Genomic DNA, 17,092 nt, shown 5'->3' on the forward strand with positions numbered 1-17,092 from the left:
TGTGAGGTCCGTTAATGGGGCTGCAACCCTAAGTATTTGGTTTCCACCTTACCTAAGGCACATTTCTTAGGGTTGGCTGTGAGCCCTGCCTCTCTTAGAGATTTGAGAACCGCTTTCAGCCTATTTAGATGGGCCCGCCAGTGTTTACTATAAATGAAAATGTCATCTAGGTAGGCTGCGGCATAAGCCCTATGGGGTCTCAGCACCTTATCCATGAGTCTCTGAAATGTGGCTGGGGCTCCATGCAGTCCAAATGGCATTGTCACAAACTGGTATAAACCCATGGGAGTGGCAAAGGCTGTTTTGCACTTGGACTTTTCCTCTAAGGGTATTTGCCAGTATCCTTTTGTTAAGCCCAGCGTGGATATATTTTCCGCGTTACCAAGGGCGTCAATTAATTGTCCACCCTTGGCATCGTATATGCGTCAAACTTGGATACCGCATTGACCTTTTGGAGGTCCACACAAAATCTTACCTTCCCATCGGGATTAGGGACCATAACTAGTGGACTACACCACTCCCTGCATGATTCCTCAATCACTCCTAAGTGTAACATTTCTTGTACCTCCTTCTCTACCAGAGCCCTACGACTCTCAGGCAACCTATAAGGACGGGAACTTACTTTTACCCCAGGTGCTGTCTCGATCACATGTGAAATTAAATTAGTTTGCCCTGGCAAATCAGAAAAAACATCATGGAATTGTGTAATTATTTCTAACAAGTCCCCTTTTTGTTCAGAGGACAACTGTCTACCCATTGGGATTTTATCGTCACCCACGATGTTCTCCCGTGGGGGCTGAGGACCCAAATCCATTTCCTCCTCCACCGGGTGGATGAATAGAGACCGCTGCATCTTCCAGGGTTTCAGCAAGTTCACATAGTAAATTTGTTTACCCTTCCTGGACCCTGGTTGAGCGATCTCATAATCCACATCACCCGTGCGGAGGAGTACTTCGAATGGGCCCTGCCATTTGGCTAGGAGTTTGCTCTCACAACTGGGTAACAACAACATGACCTGGTCTCCCGGGTGAAACACTCTCATGCGAGCATTCTGATTGTAATGTCTCTCCAGGCTGTCCTGGGCTGATCTAAGATTTTCCCTAGCAAAATGGCCGACCACATCTAGGCGCTTTCTAAGGTCTAGTACATATTGCAGGGTATTCTTAGAAGGGGACCGCTGTTCCTCCCAGGACTCCTTTAGGAGGACTAGGATACCCCGGGGTTGGCGGCCATACAGCAGTTCAAATGGAGAGAATCCCCTGGAGGCCTGGGGAACTTCACGCACTGCAAACAGCAGAAAAGGGAGAAGTTCATCCTAGGCTCTCTTCTCTGAATCTACAAATTTCCTCAGCATCCCTTTTAGAGTTCGGTTAAATCTTTCCACCAATCCGTCAGTCTGTGGATGGTAGACCGATGTCCGAACCGACTTGACCTCTAGTAATTTTAAGACATCCTGCATCAGTTTAGCCATAAAATTTGTACCTTGGTCTGTCAACATAACCTGGGGAAGTCCAACCCGTGGGAACAGTTCCAACAACTTGTTGGCTACTTGCTTCGCCGTTGCTGTTCTCAGGGGGAACGCCTCAGGATACCTTGTTGCATAGTCAACTATTACAAGAATAAACCAGTGTCCTTTCGCAGAAGGTTCTAGAGGTCCTACCAAGTCTACCCCAATCCTTTCAAAGGGAACTGACACCAAGGGTAGAGGAACCAAAGGGGCTGGTTTTTGTCCCTTCGGACTAGTTAGCTGGCACTCCGGACATGCCGCACATAACTTAGCAATATCACTATGCATCCCTGGCCAATAGAATCGGGGCGAAATATGGTCCAATGTTTTATCCCTGCCCAGGTGACCACCCCAAGGGACAGTATGGGCTAGAGTGAACACAGATTTAACAAACACCTTGGGAACCAATATCTGTCTGGTGACCACCCCTGTTTGTGTCTGCCTATTCACCCTATACAGGATATCATTTGATAATTCAAAATGGGGGAATACTATCACCCCCTGTGCATTTAAAATCTGCTCATCAATTTTTACCACCTTGTCATACAGTCTAGCAAGGTCTGGGTCTTCCTTTTGCCTCTGGCAAAAGTCAGGGAGGTAAAGGTCTGGTAAATCTCCAGGGTCCATATCCCCCTCCCTCTGGCCATCCCCAGCCATCACTTGTGACCTCTGGCTACTAGAATGGTCACCTTGAGACCCAGATTTCTGCAACCAGTCCTGTTTGTCGGAGCGTCTTTGCTTCCGAGTCTTTGGAACCCGGGGTCGGCTGGGGAAAAGGTCTGCCGAGAAGGGGAACAGTTTGCCAGGGTTCTCCTGAGCCACAGAATAAGGCTCCTCGTGAGAGACTGGGGCCATTAGGTCTGAAAAGAAAGGCCAGTCCCGGCCGAGCACAACGGGGGCAGGGAGCCAAGGAGCGACTCCTACTTCGAGGTAGGCCTCCTGACCCTTTACCTGTAGCCGGATTTTGTCCGTCGGCTACCGTCTTACATCGCCGTGTATACATTCTATGTTCCATGGAGAGTCAAAAGAATACACGTTAGGCGGTAACAGTCCTTGGAAAACCAGAGTTTTCCCAGAGCCCTAATCGACAAGGGCCTGGACGGTTTTTCCCCCAACCTGGGCTGGAAGTAGCCAGGGCTTGTAGTTTTCTCCAGTGGAGGCCGAGGCGACGGTCCTGCCGAATGAACAATCCACCCGTGGACAGTCCACATGCCGGTGGCCTTGTTCTCCGCAGGCGGAACATGGAGAGGGTTCCCTCGTAGGAGGGGGCCGTGGATAGCGCTCTGCTGGACTGGACCGAACACTGGAGACCAGGCATCTGGTGGGTCCTGTGGGCGACGTCCTCGGATGCTCCTCTCATTTGGCGACGAGCCGACATCAGGAAGTAGATGAAGGTCTTGGCGGGGACCAGCATTTGGACTCCGCCCTTGCTGGAACGATTGCTCCTTCCGTTGGACTTGGCGGTTGCGCGTGGACGGGCCGTAGGTTCCCCGTTGATCCGACTTCCCTCTTTGGGCGTCCGCAGGTGCCGGTGGAGTCAGATCCGTCGGGTCCAGGACACTCGCCTGCTCCTCAGCCCCAAGTAAGTTCTCCACGAGTCGGACCGTCAAAGCTAGGGTTTCAGCAGCGTGGCGTTTTACCCACGAGCGTGCGGACGGGGGTATTATTTGTAGGAATTGTTCCAAAACCACCTGCTCAAGAATTGCCTCCTTAGTGCAGTCCTCGAGTTGTATCCAGCATGTACACAAGTCCAATAACCGCTGAGCCCGGGGTCTCATCTTAGCGGTGTACTTCATGTTCCGGAACTGCTTCCAGAAGGTCTCTGGGGTCAGACCTAAGCGATCCAGTATGGCGGCTTTTACTTGTCGGTAGTCCATTGCCTGATCTGCAGGGAGGCCCTGATATGAGGCCTGGGCTTCTCCTATGAGGAGCGGGGCCAAAGCAGTTGCCCAGCGATCTGCAGCCCAGCCTTGAGCTTCGGCAACCCTTTCAAATATCAGTAAAAAAGCCTCTGGATCCTCGTTTGGAGCCATTTTGCTCAGGAGTACTGGGGGTTTGTTTGCAAGTTCTGGACTGGCAGACCCCTGGAATTGGGTCAGCAGCATGGCCATCCGCTCCTCCTCTGCTGCCTGCCACTGGGTTAGGAGCTGGGTTTGCTGCTGCAATAGTCTTTCATCTCTCTCTGCTTGTAGCCGGGCCTGCTTCTGCATTAACTGTCCCTGCTGTCTGGTCTGCTCGCACCGAAACTCTTAAAAAAATTCTTCTATTTTTCTCATTCTTCTGTGTGTGTGTGGCCCTTTAACTGCAGGGGCCTTTCAAAATCCCGGCACTTCTTGACACCATATGTTGCAGGGTACATGCAACCACACACACGGGTTCTTTGGATAAGGCTTATTTATTTGAGCCTTAAAACATACAGCACACCAAAAACAAATAGCTTCTCATCAGCAAACAAGAAAATAGCTTATTTTTCAGCAGACAAAACAAAATAGCTTCTTTTTAGCAGACAGAACAAAATAGCTTCTCTTTAGCAGACAAAACAAAAATAAGGCAGCTTCTCTGTTGTATGCAGGAGACAGACAGTTCATCACACATGTACTTTGCAACACAGACCTTACAGCAGTAATCTCTTCAGCGTTTTCAGTCCTGTCTCCTCACCAGCTCTCCTGCATGTGTGTATAGCCTGGGGTTTTAACACCTTGATTATGCAGCTGGGGTCAGACTAATTAAGCAGCCCTTCTCAACTTAACCTCGTCACTGCTGCACTGCAAGACTAAACATAGGTTTTCCAGGCATATGGCTAATGACGTTCATTCACCCTGTCACAATCAGATTAATGCCGGGAGTCTCTGGAGCTGATACCCATTAATATCGGCACCGGAGACCCCCGGCATGAATCAGATGCATGAAAAATGCATTTACTGGCAACTTCATTACCTTAGTGGCTAACTGCTAAGGCAATGAAGGGGTTAACTACCAGTGGCCAGTTTATTGTGGGTAGAAGGGGTGGTTGAAGGTGTAATTGGCCCTTGGTGGGTGTTTAAGCCTCGTGGGGGGGTAGCGGGTGGAGTTAACCCCTTCATTATCTTAGCGGTTAATACCGCTATGGTAATGAAGGTGTTAACATCTCCTGCTAACCAGCCGGTAGGCCTAAACATCCTTCCTTGGGGCTACTACCCCCTTGACCCACCCCAGCAACCCATAATAAACAAAAATACACACAACAGCCCTACTACCCGCCTCCTCTACCCCCAAAAAACCCCTCCCCCTCCCCACCACCAACACATACAGTACAGTAATGGCCAAAATGACTATTATCCAGATATGGATAATAGTGCTTTTGCCCATTCTAAAATCAAACTTTAGCCATTCAGCATAAATAAAGTAAATAAAATGTTCTACTTACCCCTGTCATTATGAAGGGCGTTCTCATCAGCATACTGCAGGTCATTGTCCACCGTGGGCAGCAAGAGTACATGAAAAAATACAATCTAATGGCCCCTAACTTCTTAATCACCTTAGCGATTAATAACCGCTATAGTAATTAAGGGGTTAACCCACCCTCTCCCGCTACCCACCTGGGAGGCCTAACCACCCACCCAAGGGCCACTATACCCAACCTCTACCCATTGATTGGCACAGTGGTATATCATACCCATATAATATGGGCATAAGGCACTATAGCAGTCAATGGCCAACCTATTCAAACAATCAAGCACAACAATACACAACAATTAAAGAAATAAACATGCACCTAAACACCCCAACAATAATAGAACTAAAAAGCCTCAACTACACATCAATAAAATTATTCTAACACCGAAATAGCAAAATAATTAATTAAATAAACACCTACCAAACAAATCAATTAAAGAAATAAAACCATTAGTCAACAAACCAATTAAATAAATTGTACAGCTAACCAACAAAACAAATCAAGAAATAAAACTGCGAACCAATTCACAAATGTACTAAAAACAAGTCATCCAAATTCCAAACAATTTAATCCAAACAATAAACAGAAATAGAAAAAATACCAATCAATACAAAACAAGCATTTGCCAAAAAATGCTTTCCATGTCACTGTATACTGTATATCTGTACCCAGGGCACAGATTAATTAATACATTAGCAGTTAATGGGCAATGAAAATCTTCAAGGAGGATGGAGAAGGATTGTGGGTGATGATGTCGTGGGTTGGAAGCTTCCTGAAATGCAGAGATTCGGAGGGTGAAGACTTCTAAAGGTAAGGAAAATATTGAATGTATGTAAATGTCTTTTTTCAGTTTTTTTTTATTATATTTATTTATTTTTTTATGTTTTTTATTGCCCATTGACTGCTAATGTATTAATCTGTGCCCCATGTACAGATAAATACAGTGACAGGCAATGCATTTTTTGGCAAATGCTTTTTTTGTATTGATTGGTATTTTTTCTATTTCTGTTTATTGTTTGGATTAAATTGTTTGGAAATTGGATGACTTGTTTTTAGTACATTTGTGGATTGATTAGCGGTTTTATTTCTTGATTTGTTTTGTTGGTTAGCTGTATATTTTATTTAATTGATTTGTTGGCTATTGGTTTTATTTCTTTAATTGATTTGTTGGATATGTGTTTATTTAATTAATTATTTTGCTGTTTTAGTGTTAGAATAATTTTAGTGATATGTAATTGAGGCTTTTTAGTTCTATTATTATTGTGGTGTTTAGGTGCTTGTTTATTTCTTTATTTGTTGTATATTGTTGGGCTCGATTGTTTTAATAGGTTGGCCATTGACTGCCATAGTGGCTTATCATGCCCATATTATATTTGTATGATATACCACTGTGCCAATCAATGGGTAGAGGGTGGGTATAGTGGCCCTTGGGTTGGTGGGTAGCGGGGGAGGGTGGGTTAACCCCTTAATTACTATAGCGGTTATTAATTGCTAAGGGGATTAAGGGGCTGGGGCCAATAGATTGTATTTTTTTTCATGTACTCTTGCTGCCTACGGAGGATATGGACCTGCAGTATGCTGATGATGACGCCCTCATGAGGGCAGGGGTAAGTAGAACGTTTTATTTACTTTCTATATGCTGGCTGACTAATGTTTTATTTTAGAATGGGCAAATACAATATTATCCATATCTGGATAATAGTCTTTTAGCCCATTACTGTACTGTATGTGTTGGGGGAGGTTATTGGGGGTAGAGGAGGCGAGTAGTAGGGCTGTTGTGTGTATTTTTTTTATTATGGGTAGCGAGATTGGGTGAAGGGGGTAGTAGCCCCAAGGATGGATGTTTAGGCCTACCGGGTGGTAGCGGGAGGGATTAACTCCTTCATTACCTTAGTGGTATTAACCACCAAGGTAATGAAGGAGTTAACTCCTCCCGCAACATTCTAGACAGGCCTAACCACCCACCCTGGGGCCACTACCCCCTTCATTCACCCCCTCTTCCCCCAATAAACAGGCTATTGAGGTTGAACCTCTTCACTGCCTTAGTGGCTAGCCGCTAAGGTAATTAAGCTGTTTTAATAAAAAATGTAATACTAGTGTACATGAGCATGGGGTCCTCCGGAGCAGAACCGCATTGATTTGAGGACCGTGGGGACCCCCTGCTTCCCGAGATACAGGCCTCGCTATGGGGTGCCGGTATCTCCTATGCAATTAAATCCCACGGTCACGTGACGCAAGACATTTAAATGCATAGGAGATACCGGCACCCCTTAACAGTGCCTGTATCTCGAAAAGCAGGGGGTCCCCGGACCTCAAATCAACGCGGTTCTGCTCCGGAGACCCCCTGCTCACGTACACTTGTATTACATTTTTTTTAAAAGCCTGTGTTCGCTGGTGAGATATGCGCAGGGAGGGGCGGCTCTCTCTGTGCAGCTCTCTATGCAGCTGGGCCAGATCGCTGCAGATCGCGGGGTGAGCCCAATTGAGGGAGGCGAACATCACATCGCTGTCTCCTCGCCAGTTTTGGGCATTTTGCCATTGCAAGTATTCGAGGCTTTCTGAATACCATGATAGTAACGCTGAAAAAACTGGCGGCGTAACAGAAGCAGCGAGTTGCTTTATGAAGGCTACTAGCATAAGCCCCACAGTCTTAACATTAACTAACATTTAGCTAACACAGGAAGTGTTCAAAGGTGGTTTGGTAAAATGCAGAAAAATAAAGCAGCTGGCCCTGATGGCGTACAGTTAAGGCTTCTGAAGGAGATCAGTTCAGTCATAGCTATACTGTTATATTTAATATTTAAGGATTCCATTTCCATAGACTCAGTACAACAAAAATGACGAAAAAGCAGATGTGGAGTCTTGATATAAAAAGGGAACAAGAACACAACCAAGGAATTACAGACCTGTAAGCCTGTAAGGGAGTAATCTGATTGCTAATATTTGAAGTCAGGAAGGAATCTATTTTTCCCCTATAAGATATCACTACATGATATTTCACTTGGGTTTTGTTTGCCTTCCTCTGGATCAATATACTGTAAGTACAAATATAGGATAAAAGTATCTGTCGTCAAAATTTAGCATAGGTTGAATTTGATGGATGTATGTATTTTTTCAACCTCATCTACTATGTAACTATGTAATTATGTAATTTAGCTCATACAACCAGGATTTGACATACTTTTACACATACCCTGACTCTTAATTACTCATTGTTTGTCTAATTCAGACATCCTTTTGTTTCAAAAGACATGGAATTGGTTAATACTGTATAAACCCTATTGGATATTTGGATAAGAAAAGACTGGTTTTGATTCAAGAAGGTTATCATGGAAAAACTATGGAGTTTCCGTAATTATCATTGGGGTTATATTGTACATTTGTTGTTACTCCACCATTACTCTGCCAACAGCTCCTCCCAAAGTTTCCCTTTATCCTCCCTTTCATATCTATGATCTCACTGGTAGGTAATACTAATTCTATATATATAACATATGGGACTTACCTTTTCTTGCATATTTAAAAGTTCCTGACATTCTGGTATGGACGTAAGACGTATCAGTGCAGACAATGCCTGGCATCTCCTCCTGATCCACTCTTCCCTGTCTGAAGAATCTTGAACAAGGGACTCAAGAAGGCCAACACCGGCCTCCAAAAGAACCCACTCTAACTCCCGAGTAACCTCCCCTCGGTGTGGACACTGGTATAGAGCCTTTGCAGACCAATCTGCAACACTAAAAAACATTTCCATTGCAAATGCTGTTAATCTTCTTCATATTAAACCAACAGTTTTTCTTTTAGAAAGATATTACGTAATAAATAAGAGTGGTATTATGTCTAATGGTGGGAGACCGTGACATTGATTAACAGGAGCAATAGGAGCTTTACACACACAAGGTGTTTATATTACAGCAGCAGAAAAGGGAAAAGCAATTTCTAAAAACCGTTCTTGAAATGTACAAGGAGTTATGGAGTACCAGTACCAAATTTAGAATTCTACATTATTTTTTTTCATAACTTGTATTTTGTTGAAAAATGCATGCGTATTATACAATATTATACAACACTATACAATACAAAATATGGAGTACAAGCATTAGTACATATACTAGTATTTCTTGAAAATTGCTTCGTTTACAAAGGAATCGCACGGCTTTTCGAGCCCTACACAGCCGTGCGATTTAAGGTAACATGAACCAAATCTAAGGGGTGGAGGAGGAAAAAAAAAAAGGGGGGAGAGAGGAGTAGGAGGGTAGGGGAGGGAAGGGAGTGGGTGCTGCCCCCAGCGGGAGCTGTCGGCTAATAGAGGTCAGCCTGTCTTGGTCCCGAGACCGCCCTTGTTATATGATTCTAACATCGTGTCGACTATGTGACTAGGTGTCTGTGTGGTCTTCCACTCCCAAAGGAGAACGCACCTAATACTATCATAGCCAAATTGTGTTACTCTCAACCCCGGGGGATATCTGTCTGGGCCAACCACGGCGTCCAGACTTTTAAGAAATTGGCGCCAGTGTCGTTAACTAGACTCGTCAACTTTTCCATCTGGCAGATAAACCACATGCGATTCTAAATCTTTGGGATATTTTAATTTTAAATAAAAATAATTTTTTTAGAGGAGCAATCCATGCAATATCCTACATGTGTTTTTTTTAAAAAATAAATCAGCCCTGTAGTATTAGATGATACTTGTTCCCAATGTCAAACCGACAATGTCAATGTCACATTGTCACATTGTAAGTGTGATTCGTCTTGTGTGTCACATAATTAAAGTGTTTTTGCAGAACCGCACTATTCTTTTCTCTCTGTTATTATCTCTGTAGAATTGTTCTGGTGCATAGTGTGTGAGACTTACATGACGGAGCTGTTGAACCACGTGGGGTTCTTGGATTTCGGGAGGAAGCCGTTGGCCAAAGTACAGCTTCTATCCACTGCATGTATATATTATCTTGTAAGATATTATCTTGTAAGTAGGCAATCTGTGTCTCTGCAGTGAAAGTGCCCATTGTTCCTGTCCACTGCGCAATGGTGTGTTCCCTTTATATTTCACAATAGGAGGAGAACCAGCGACAAAGAAGTTCTGTCTGGATTGCAACAAAGGGCTGAACTTTTTGGGATTTGGTTTCTCTTTGGACTTACATACGGACATTGGGAATCAGTATTTATACTATTTTTTGCGCCGGGGACTACATTTCCTTCTTCATTTACTGTTTTGTAACAAGTTCCCTGAGAGATCTTGTATATGAGGCTCCCCTACGTTGGCAGTCATTCCTATTAGAATTATTCCCCATAAGGAATTTTTCTGTTATATCCATATATTAGTTTTCACATTTGAGTAATAGTTTGTGCACTAGGCACTGGTCACCTTATTGGTTTATTTATTTAGGTTAGCTCTTGTTGTATGTATTTACTTAGTGGTTCTGTTATTAGATAATACTTACTACCTTTTTTTTATTTTTAAATTCAACTCTTCATGCCATTTTTAATTTGCTTTAATATACTGAGCATCCTTTGATTTCTATAGCAGGGTTCAGCACATCTCCCCAGCAGGTCTTTGTAAAACACTTTGTGTAAACTGTAACAATACATAATGTTACCTTAGTAATATAAGAATATATTGTAACCACTGAGTTACACTGACTGAAGGATTGATTGAAACCGAAGGGCAACCATTTAGTGACTTTGCTGATCGATCATGGCAATTGATCGGCAGCTTAGGTAATTAGATTTCAATAAAGGTAATCAAATGGTGCATATATTAAAACAAATAAAAGATTTAAAAGAAAAAAATGTAAGCTGCTTGGATTGCCTCTTTATAGGCCCTTTCCTATTTTTCAAGCATAATTATTGCTGAAATCTTAAAAAAAATAATATCTAAAGAGCATTTCTGCAATGTTTAATAAATGCAGATTTTTTTCATATTCGGCATAGCATCACTACTTTTTAATAAGTAGCAACCCATATTGTTTATGTGATTTTTCTTCCAGAATTGGGACGTTGGGGCCCCCCCGGAGAGTCTTTGTTTCCTGATATATTTATGTGCCAGTAAAACGAAGGTGGCTTCTGGGGTCGTCCAATAGGAAGCTGCAATGTTGTGCTCTGAAGACATTGCAGCTTATAATGGTCCGTGAGACTGCGACTTGTGTAGCCCGGGCCACTGACAGGGAGGGAGAGTTAGGACAACTGTCCCGGGCCTGGAAGCTGCGTGGGGGCCTGGCCGGACAGCATTGGAAGTTGGGCCCGGATATAGGTCAGGCCCAACATCTGTATCCGGCTGCTGGGCCCCAACTGCTGTAAGCCTCTCTCTCACATCAGGCCTCTAATGGCTGCCCCAACCCCTGCCGGTCCACGCGTGAATGCGGAAGTTGGTCTCAACTTCCGTCGTGGGACTAGCGGTGCATCTGAGGCCTCCCCCCATTAAGGTAGGTAAAGGGGGAGGTTCGTGCTCCCAGGAGGGTCTGTGTCCTTACCCCCAGGAGGGTCTGCGGCCCCGGGGAGTCAGATAGGAGGCAAAAGCATGGTGGTGTGACTGACATACAGACACAGCGGCCGAGGTGGGGAACCAGCAGCACGAACAGCGGACGTGTAACCTCCCCGGGCTTCTGCTCCTCTCACCTTCCAACACAGAGGCCCCATAACCCAGACGCCGGGCATTGTGTACTCACGGGCGGAAGGCTCTGACCTTGGCCCGGGCAATAAGGAGACGTGAGAGGGGAGACCGGGTGAGAGGGATAGGAAGGTGACTGAAGGGCTGTTCGGAGACGGCTCCTTAGGGTAGGGGTGTTATGGTACTTCACGCTCTGAGCCCCGACCTAATGTGTTTTCTGTGTATTGGAGTGGGGTGTTATTTAGTGTGTTGGAAGGAGGTGGGGGTTTATTTTGTGTAATAGAGGTGTTATTTTGTGTGTGTTGGAGGGGGGGTTATTTTGTGTTTGGGGTGTTATTGTGTGTGTGTATGTGAGACGGGGTATTATTTTTGTGTTGGGGGTTGTTATTTTTTGTGTGTTGGAGGGGGTTTATTTTGTGTTGGGGGTGTTATTTTGTATATATTGGAGGGGGTGTTCTGTGTGTGTTGTGGGGGTTATTTTGTGTTGGAGGGGTATTATGTATTGAGGAGAGGTGTGTATTGTATACTGGGGGTGGGGTGTTATTGGGTGTATTGGGGAGAGGGGTCATTGGGTATATTGGGGAGAGGGATCATTGGGTATATTGAGGAAGGGGGTTATTGCATGTGGAGAGAAAGGTGGGGGAGAGAGGTAGGGTGCAAGGGTGCGTGTGTAAGAGATGGGAAGTGGGGGGGTGTAAGAGAGGGAGAGTTGGAGGGGTTGTAGAGGGAGAGAGGAGGAGGGGGTGAGAGATGGAGAGGGTTTTAAAGAGGCTGCCGAGACAGGGAGGGGGGGAAGGGGGCAGTGGAAACGTTAGTCCTGGGCCTTGGGAAAGCTGTCTGCGGCCCTGTGTGTAGCAGCCATATAGCTTCCTAAAAGGGACCAGGAACACTGGCACATAAAAAAGTTAATGTTTTAGGAACCAGCGGAGCTAAAAATAGCATGGGTCTGCTCCGGTTCTGATTCTACAATTATTTGAGTAGTGAGGATTGCCGCTTCAAGCTTTTTGACTACTGCCTAAATGGTTAAATGTTTTCTTAAAAGCGACACTGTTGATGTCTACCACCCAGTACCCACAACATCCACACTGTGGTCACTGAGCTTCTGTTGGGGAAAAAGTATTTGGTAATACTCTAGCATAACTGCCCTACCGTAGCTTGAGATAACAAAGTTGAAATAATCGTTTTATATCTTAAACAGCTTTGTACTCAGACCATGAGACTAAAACACATCATATCATCTTTAAACTCTTAATTCTTCATGAGGATTTAACATTTTGTAGGGGGTTGGTACATTAGCCTAGAATAAAATAGGCATTAATATATCACTTTCATTCAGTTTACATCACTTCATATTTATTTTACATTAATTTTCTATTTGTTTTATTATATATTTATATTTCATTTTTATGTCCCAGATAGAAATACTCTACATGAACAATGTGGTGATATCTGTAGTGTAACACACTCAAAACAAAGAGCCTCAAATTAAATCAATCTGCTGTTGGACTGTTTAACAGCACAGGGATGTGTTTATATCCCTTAAGAAGCTATATTTTATTTCACATAACTATTGTATGATTATGATGTTTTGCATTGCCTGAAAAAAAAAACCATGCCATGGGCATATAGGGCCACCACCGGTATATAACCACACACTTTCCAACAGGTGGCATCTTACTAGCGGGAGAATTTAGCAAACCTGACTGGAGTGGCATATTCTGTGGAATAATTTAGAAAGGAGCTCTATCTGGTTTGCTGAAATTGAGATTGTATTTAAGTAGTCCCAAATGTCCTTCCAATCTTCTATATCCTGATGTATTATATAGCTGCTTGCCAGCCCTGACAGATGTCAGACACATGCACTTCATATAAAGCTCCAGAAAAAACCCCTAGATAGTGGTACTAAATTATAACACATAAAAACTGCAATTTCCATATACTGTATGAGGAGATATTCTTTGACTCTTTCAACCGGGGGTGGCCAACTCCAGTCCTCAGGGGCTAACCATAGGCCAGATTTTCAGGATATGCCTGCTTCAGCACAGGCGCCTCAATCAGTGGCTCAGTCTTCATCTTCGACTGAGCCACTGATTAAGCCACCTGTGCTGAAGCAGAGATATTTTGAAGACCTGACGTGTTGGTAGTCCTTGAGGATTGGAGTTGGCTACTCCCGGTTTAAACCCTTTGCTTGCAGAGGGCTTCACTGTATTCCATAGCCATGCTTGCAGTGCATTATGTATTACTGTACATGTTTTATATGTTTGGTAATTTGTCTAGTTTCCACCATATAGAAGCACAAATTAATTTGGTGGCTTTACTAGTAAGATTTTGCAGTTGTATAATACCTTTCTTTACAGTTTCTGAGGTGCCCAATACCACTTTAATTGTATATCTTCTATTCAATAGTTGTACTTCTACAATCATAAATTTGTGTTTTGGCATTGCCTCTTTGTACGTACAGTATATATATATTTATTTATTTATATCGCCACCAATGTACAGACGAGACAACGAGTATTCTAAGGCTTGCCTTAAACTAGCCCGGTTACATGCTGGGTACATGCTGGGTGTAACCTGGCTAGTTTAAGGCAAGTTTAAGGCATTTCTGCAGAGACTAATGACCCATCGGATTAACAAAGCAGGGGTCCCTGGCAGTCCCATTCAGTTTGAATGGGACTGCCAGGGACCCCCGCTGTTAATCTGATGGGCCATTAGTCAATGCAGAAATGCCTTAAACTTGCCTTAAACACGACCCAGCATGTACCCAGCATGTACCTGTGTCTTTTTTTGGCGATTGCCACTGGTTTGTGTTAGAATAACCGTCGGCACTACAGTATGCAGAGTTTTAAAAAGAAAAAGCATTAGGCATTTTACTACAAAGATATTTCGAATAAAGGTTTATAAAGTATGTGTGTCACTTACATGTGCAGAACTTGCTGTGAGGTCCTGATGCAGCGGGTTGGCTGAATAGGAAGTTTCTTGAGTAACTTTCCCAACTTCAAAAATCCTCTGAGTAGTTGTGCATTAAGGAGTGAGAGTGGATTTGCAGTCTGAAGAATACTTGGACTGAAAAGCAATATCAAATTATGATGTTAAATAAATTGTACACATGTAGCGCACTTTCCCCCATCCCCTGGGAGAGGTGTGGCTACGGTGTGTGTGTGCGGTGCGATAACTGTGGCTCACAGGAGGCCTGAGCCTTAGCTTCTGGGAACCTGGGGTGTACCTGAGTCGATGATCAGTAGCGCCCCCACCTGTACGGGATTCTACTATGTGGGATGACCCAGTTACAGGAAACCCATGCAACAAAACACACTTGGGTAAGTATAACAGTTTTACTGCACAGAATATATATCATATACACAAGCACCAAGGTCACGCACGACCGTACCATCCAGTAACCACCCACCCAGTGTCCATACACTGGTGATACAGTCCCCACCACCTGAGGGGCCCTCGGGCACCCAACCACCCTGGTGTCCATGAGTAAATAATCCCTCCCAAAAGTGTGGTACAGCGCAGCCCACTGAAGTGTGTATGTTGATGCACTTGATGAGTAGAGATACCTGCCGGGTGGTCCCACACCCGGTAATGTCGTGGCAGAAGAAAGGATCCACTGATCCAGCATGGTCAGCGCAGCCTCCGCCTCTATGGTGGGTGGGTCCCGCGTGAAAGTCTCTATATATTGGTAGAGGTATGATCTTGTCCCAGATCACCACGGGCCAGTATGTAGCCGCATCCTCGTTGTGTCCCTATGCTCTGTTACTACAGGGATAGAGTCCCTATCTTATGTCCCTGCAGCAACCACAAGCTGAGGGGAGTCGGGGCCTAGCTGGGGCCTAACAGGGGGTCTCTGGCCTACAGGCACCTGCACATACACAACCTACCGTCCCAGCTCCGACTGGCATTGTCTCACATGCGTCAAATGTATCAATATCCCCTTGCAGGAGAAGCTAGCACCCACTTGGCTGCCGTGGGTCATGTGGTGCCTTGCCCCTATGCATCCTGGGAGCTGTAGTCCTTATCTGAGCAATGGCCGTCGCTCTCCGCTCCTGTGCGCATGCGCGACTACACTGCGCATGTGTGGCCATGTCCAAGATGGCGGCGCCCTGCCAAGGGAGCCGCTGGGAGCTACCAGCGATCCGATCGCCTCTGCTAGCTGCCGCATGCTCTGCAAATCCCCCCCGCTGTACGGAGGCAAGCGGAGGACCTGAGATAAACAGGGAAACCAGGCCCAACTCTCTGAACCTTGCCGGCACCCGCCGGAGTGCACGCAATCCACCTGAGGTAAGGGGGCCCAGGAGGAACCCTGATATACTCTCCCCCTGGTGAAAACTCCAACGGCCCCGCTTGGGAATAGCGTAACACATAACCATACAGAAAGTTATATAACTGAAGATGCATTTCTCTCGGTACAACTTAAAGCATAATAATACTCTACATGAGATTATAAATTTGCATAAACATGACTATAATGGAGTGTATCTTACTCCGAGACCACTGCTAAGCCTCATAGTGGGGTGCCCCAATTGTGTTGTAGGTTACCCGGTTTGGAGGGTAGCTTACAAGCTGGCTTCGCCGAAGCTCTTCCTCTACTTCCTCTGGGGAGTAATGCACATAGTCCTGAGGCTTAGCCTCTCCCATTGAGGGTATAAATATCTCTGGAAAGTTCAATTGCGGCATTAAGCACGGGCTTCTAGGGTCCAGGGGTTGGCGTTGTTCGTCGGGACCCTTTACCCGTAGCTCCTCTGGGAGGGGCTCCGTCACTTCGGAGTACCCTTTGAGAGGGTCCCTCCATAGGATCCTCTACAGTTTCATTCACTGTTTCCTCAGCTTCCATAGAGTCCTTGGTAGAATCATTGGTGGTTTCTTCATTGCTTCCCTGATCCTTACGGCTCACCGTCCAGAGGTGTAGCCGGTATCTCGGGCTTGTCGTTTCCAACCTGTGGGATAGGGAGAATATGGTTACGGTGCCAGATCTTTTTCCCGGTCCTGCCCCTCTGGCGCATCACACGGCAGGGATGCTGGGGCGCGCACGACTGGATCTGCGCACGCACGTAGTGGCAGCAGCGCGGAGGCGCGACCCTGTTCGGGGACGCAACACTCCCGTGCCGTCATATGAGTCTTTTATGCGGTAGACCGGGAGGCCCGGCATCTGCGACTCGACTTCGAATACTCTGTCTCGCCAACGGTCGGCTAATTTGTTTTTGCCGGGAATTCCGAGGTTGCGGAGAAGCACAGCATCTCCAGGACGAATCTCCCAATGTCTGACCTTGTGGTCGTATCGTCTCTTATTGTTGGCGTTTAGCTGGCCGGAGGACTTTTCGGCTAATAGATAAGCCTGTTGCAGGCTGTCTTGGAGCCGTTGCACGTATCAAAAGTGCGTCGTGTTGGGTACCCCATCGGTTGATACCCTCAGACGCACATCCACAGGCAGCCTGGCTTCTCGCCTGAACATTAGGAAGTAAGGGGAGAACCCGGTGGACTTGTGGCGGGTACAGTTGTACGCATGTACCAGGGTCCACATGCCTGCTCCACTCGGTCT

The 17,092-nt window shown here is 45.4% G+C and overlaps 1 protein-coding gene across 2 annotated transcripts in view; it reads right to left on the reverse strand.

The window, feature by feature from the left end:
- The window catches only part of LOC142492891 (uncharacterized), a 113,819-nt gene that overhangs the window by 15,785 nt on the left and 80,942 nt on the right, over positions 1-17,092 (reverse strand). For both annotated transcript variants that reach the window (XR_012800926.1, XM_075596095.1), the window contains exons 14-15: positions 14,470-14,613; positions 8,449-8,677 (exon numbers count right to left, since the gene is read on the reverse strand). Coding sequence is in view for 1 of the 2 variants with exons in the window: in XM_075596095.1 (XP_075452210.1) it covers positions 8,449-8,677; positions 14,470-14,613 (373 nt within the window). In the remaining variant the exon portion in view is untranslated. The remainder of the gene's footprint in view (positions 1-8,448; positions 8,678-14,469; positions 14,614-17,092) is intronic.

The sequence above is a fragment of the Ascaphus truei genome, chromosome 4 (assembly GCF_040206685.1).
Source record: "Ascaphus truei isolate aAscTru1 chromosome 4, aAscTru1.hap1, whole genome shotgun sequence".
NCBI lineage: Eukaryota > Metazoa > Chordata > Amphibia > Anura > Ascaphidae > Ascaphus > Ascaphus truei.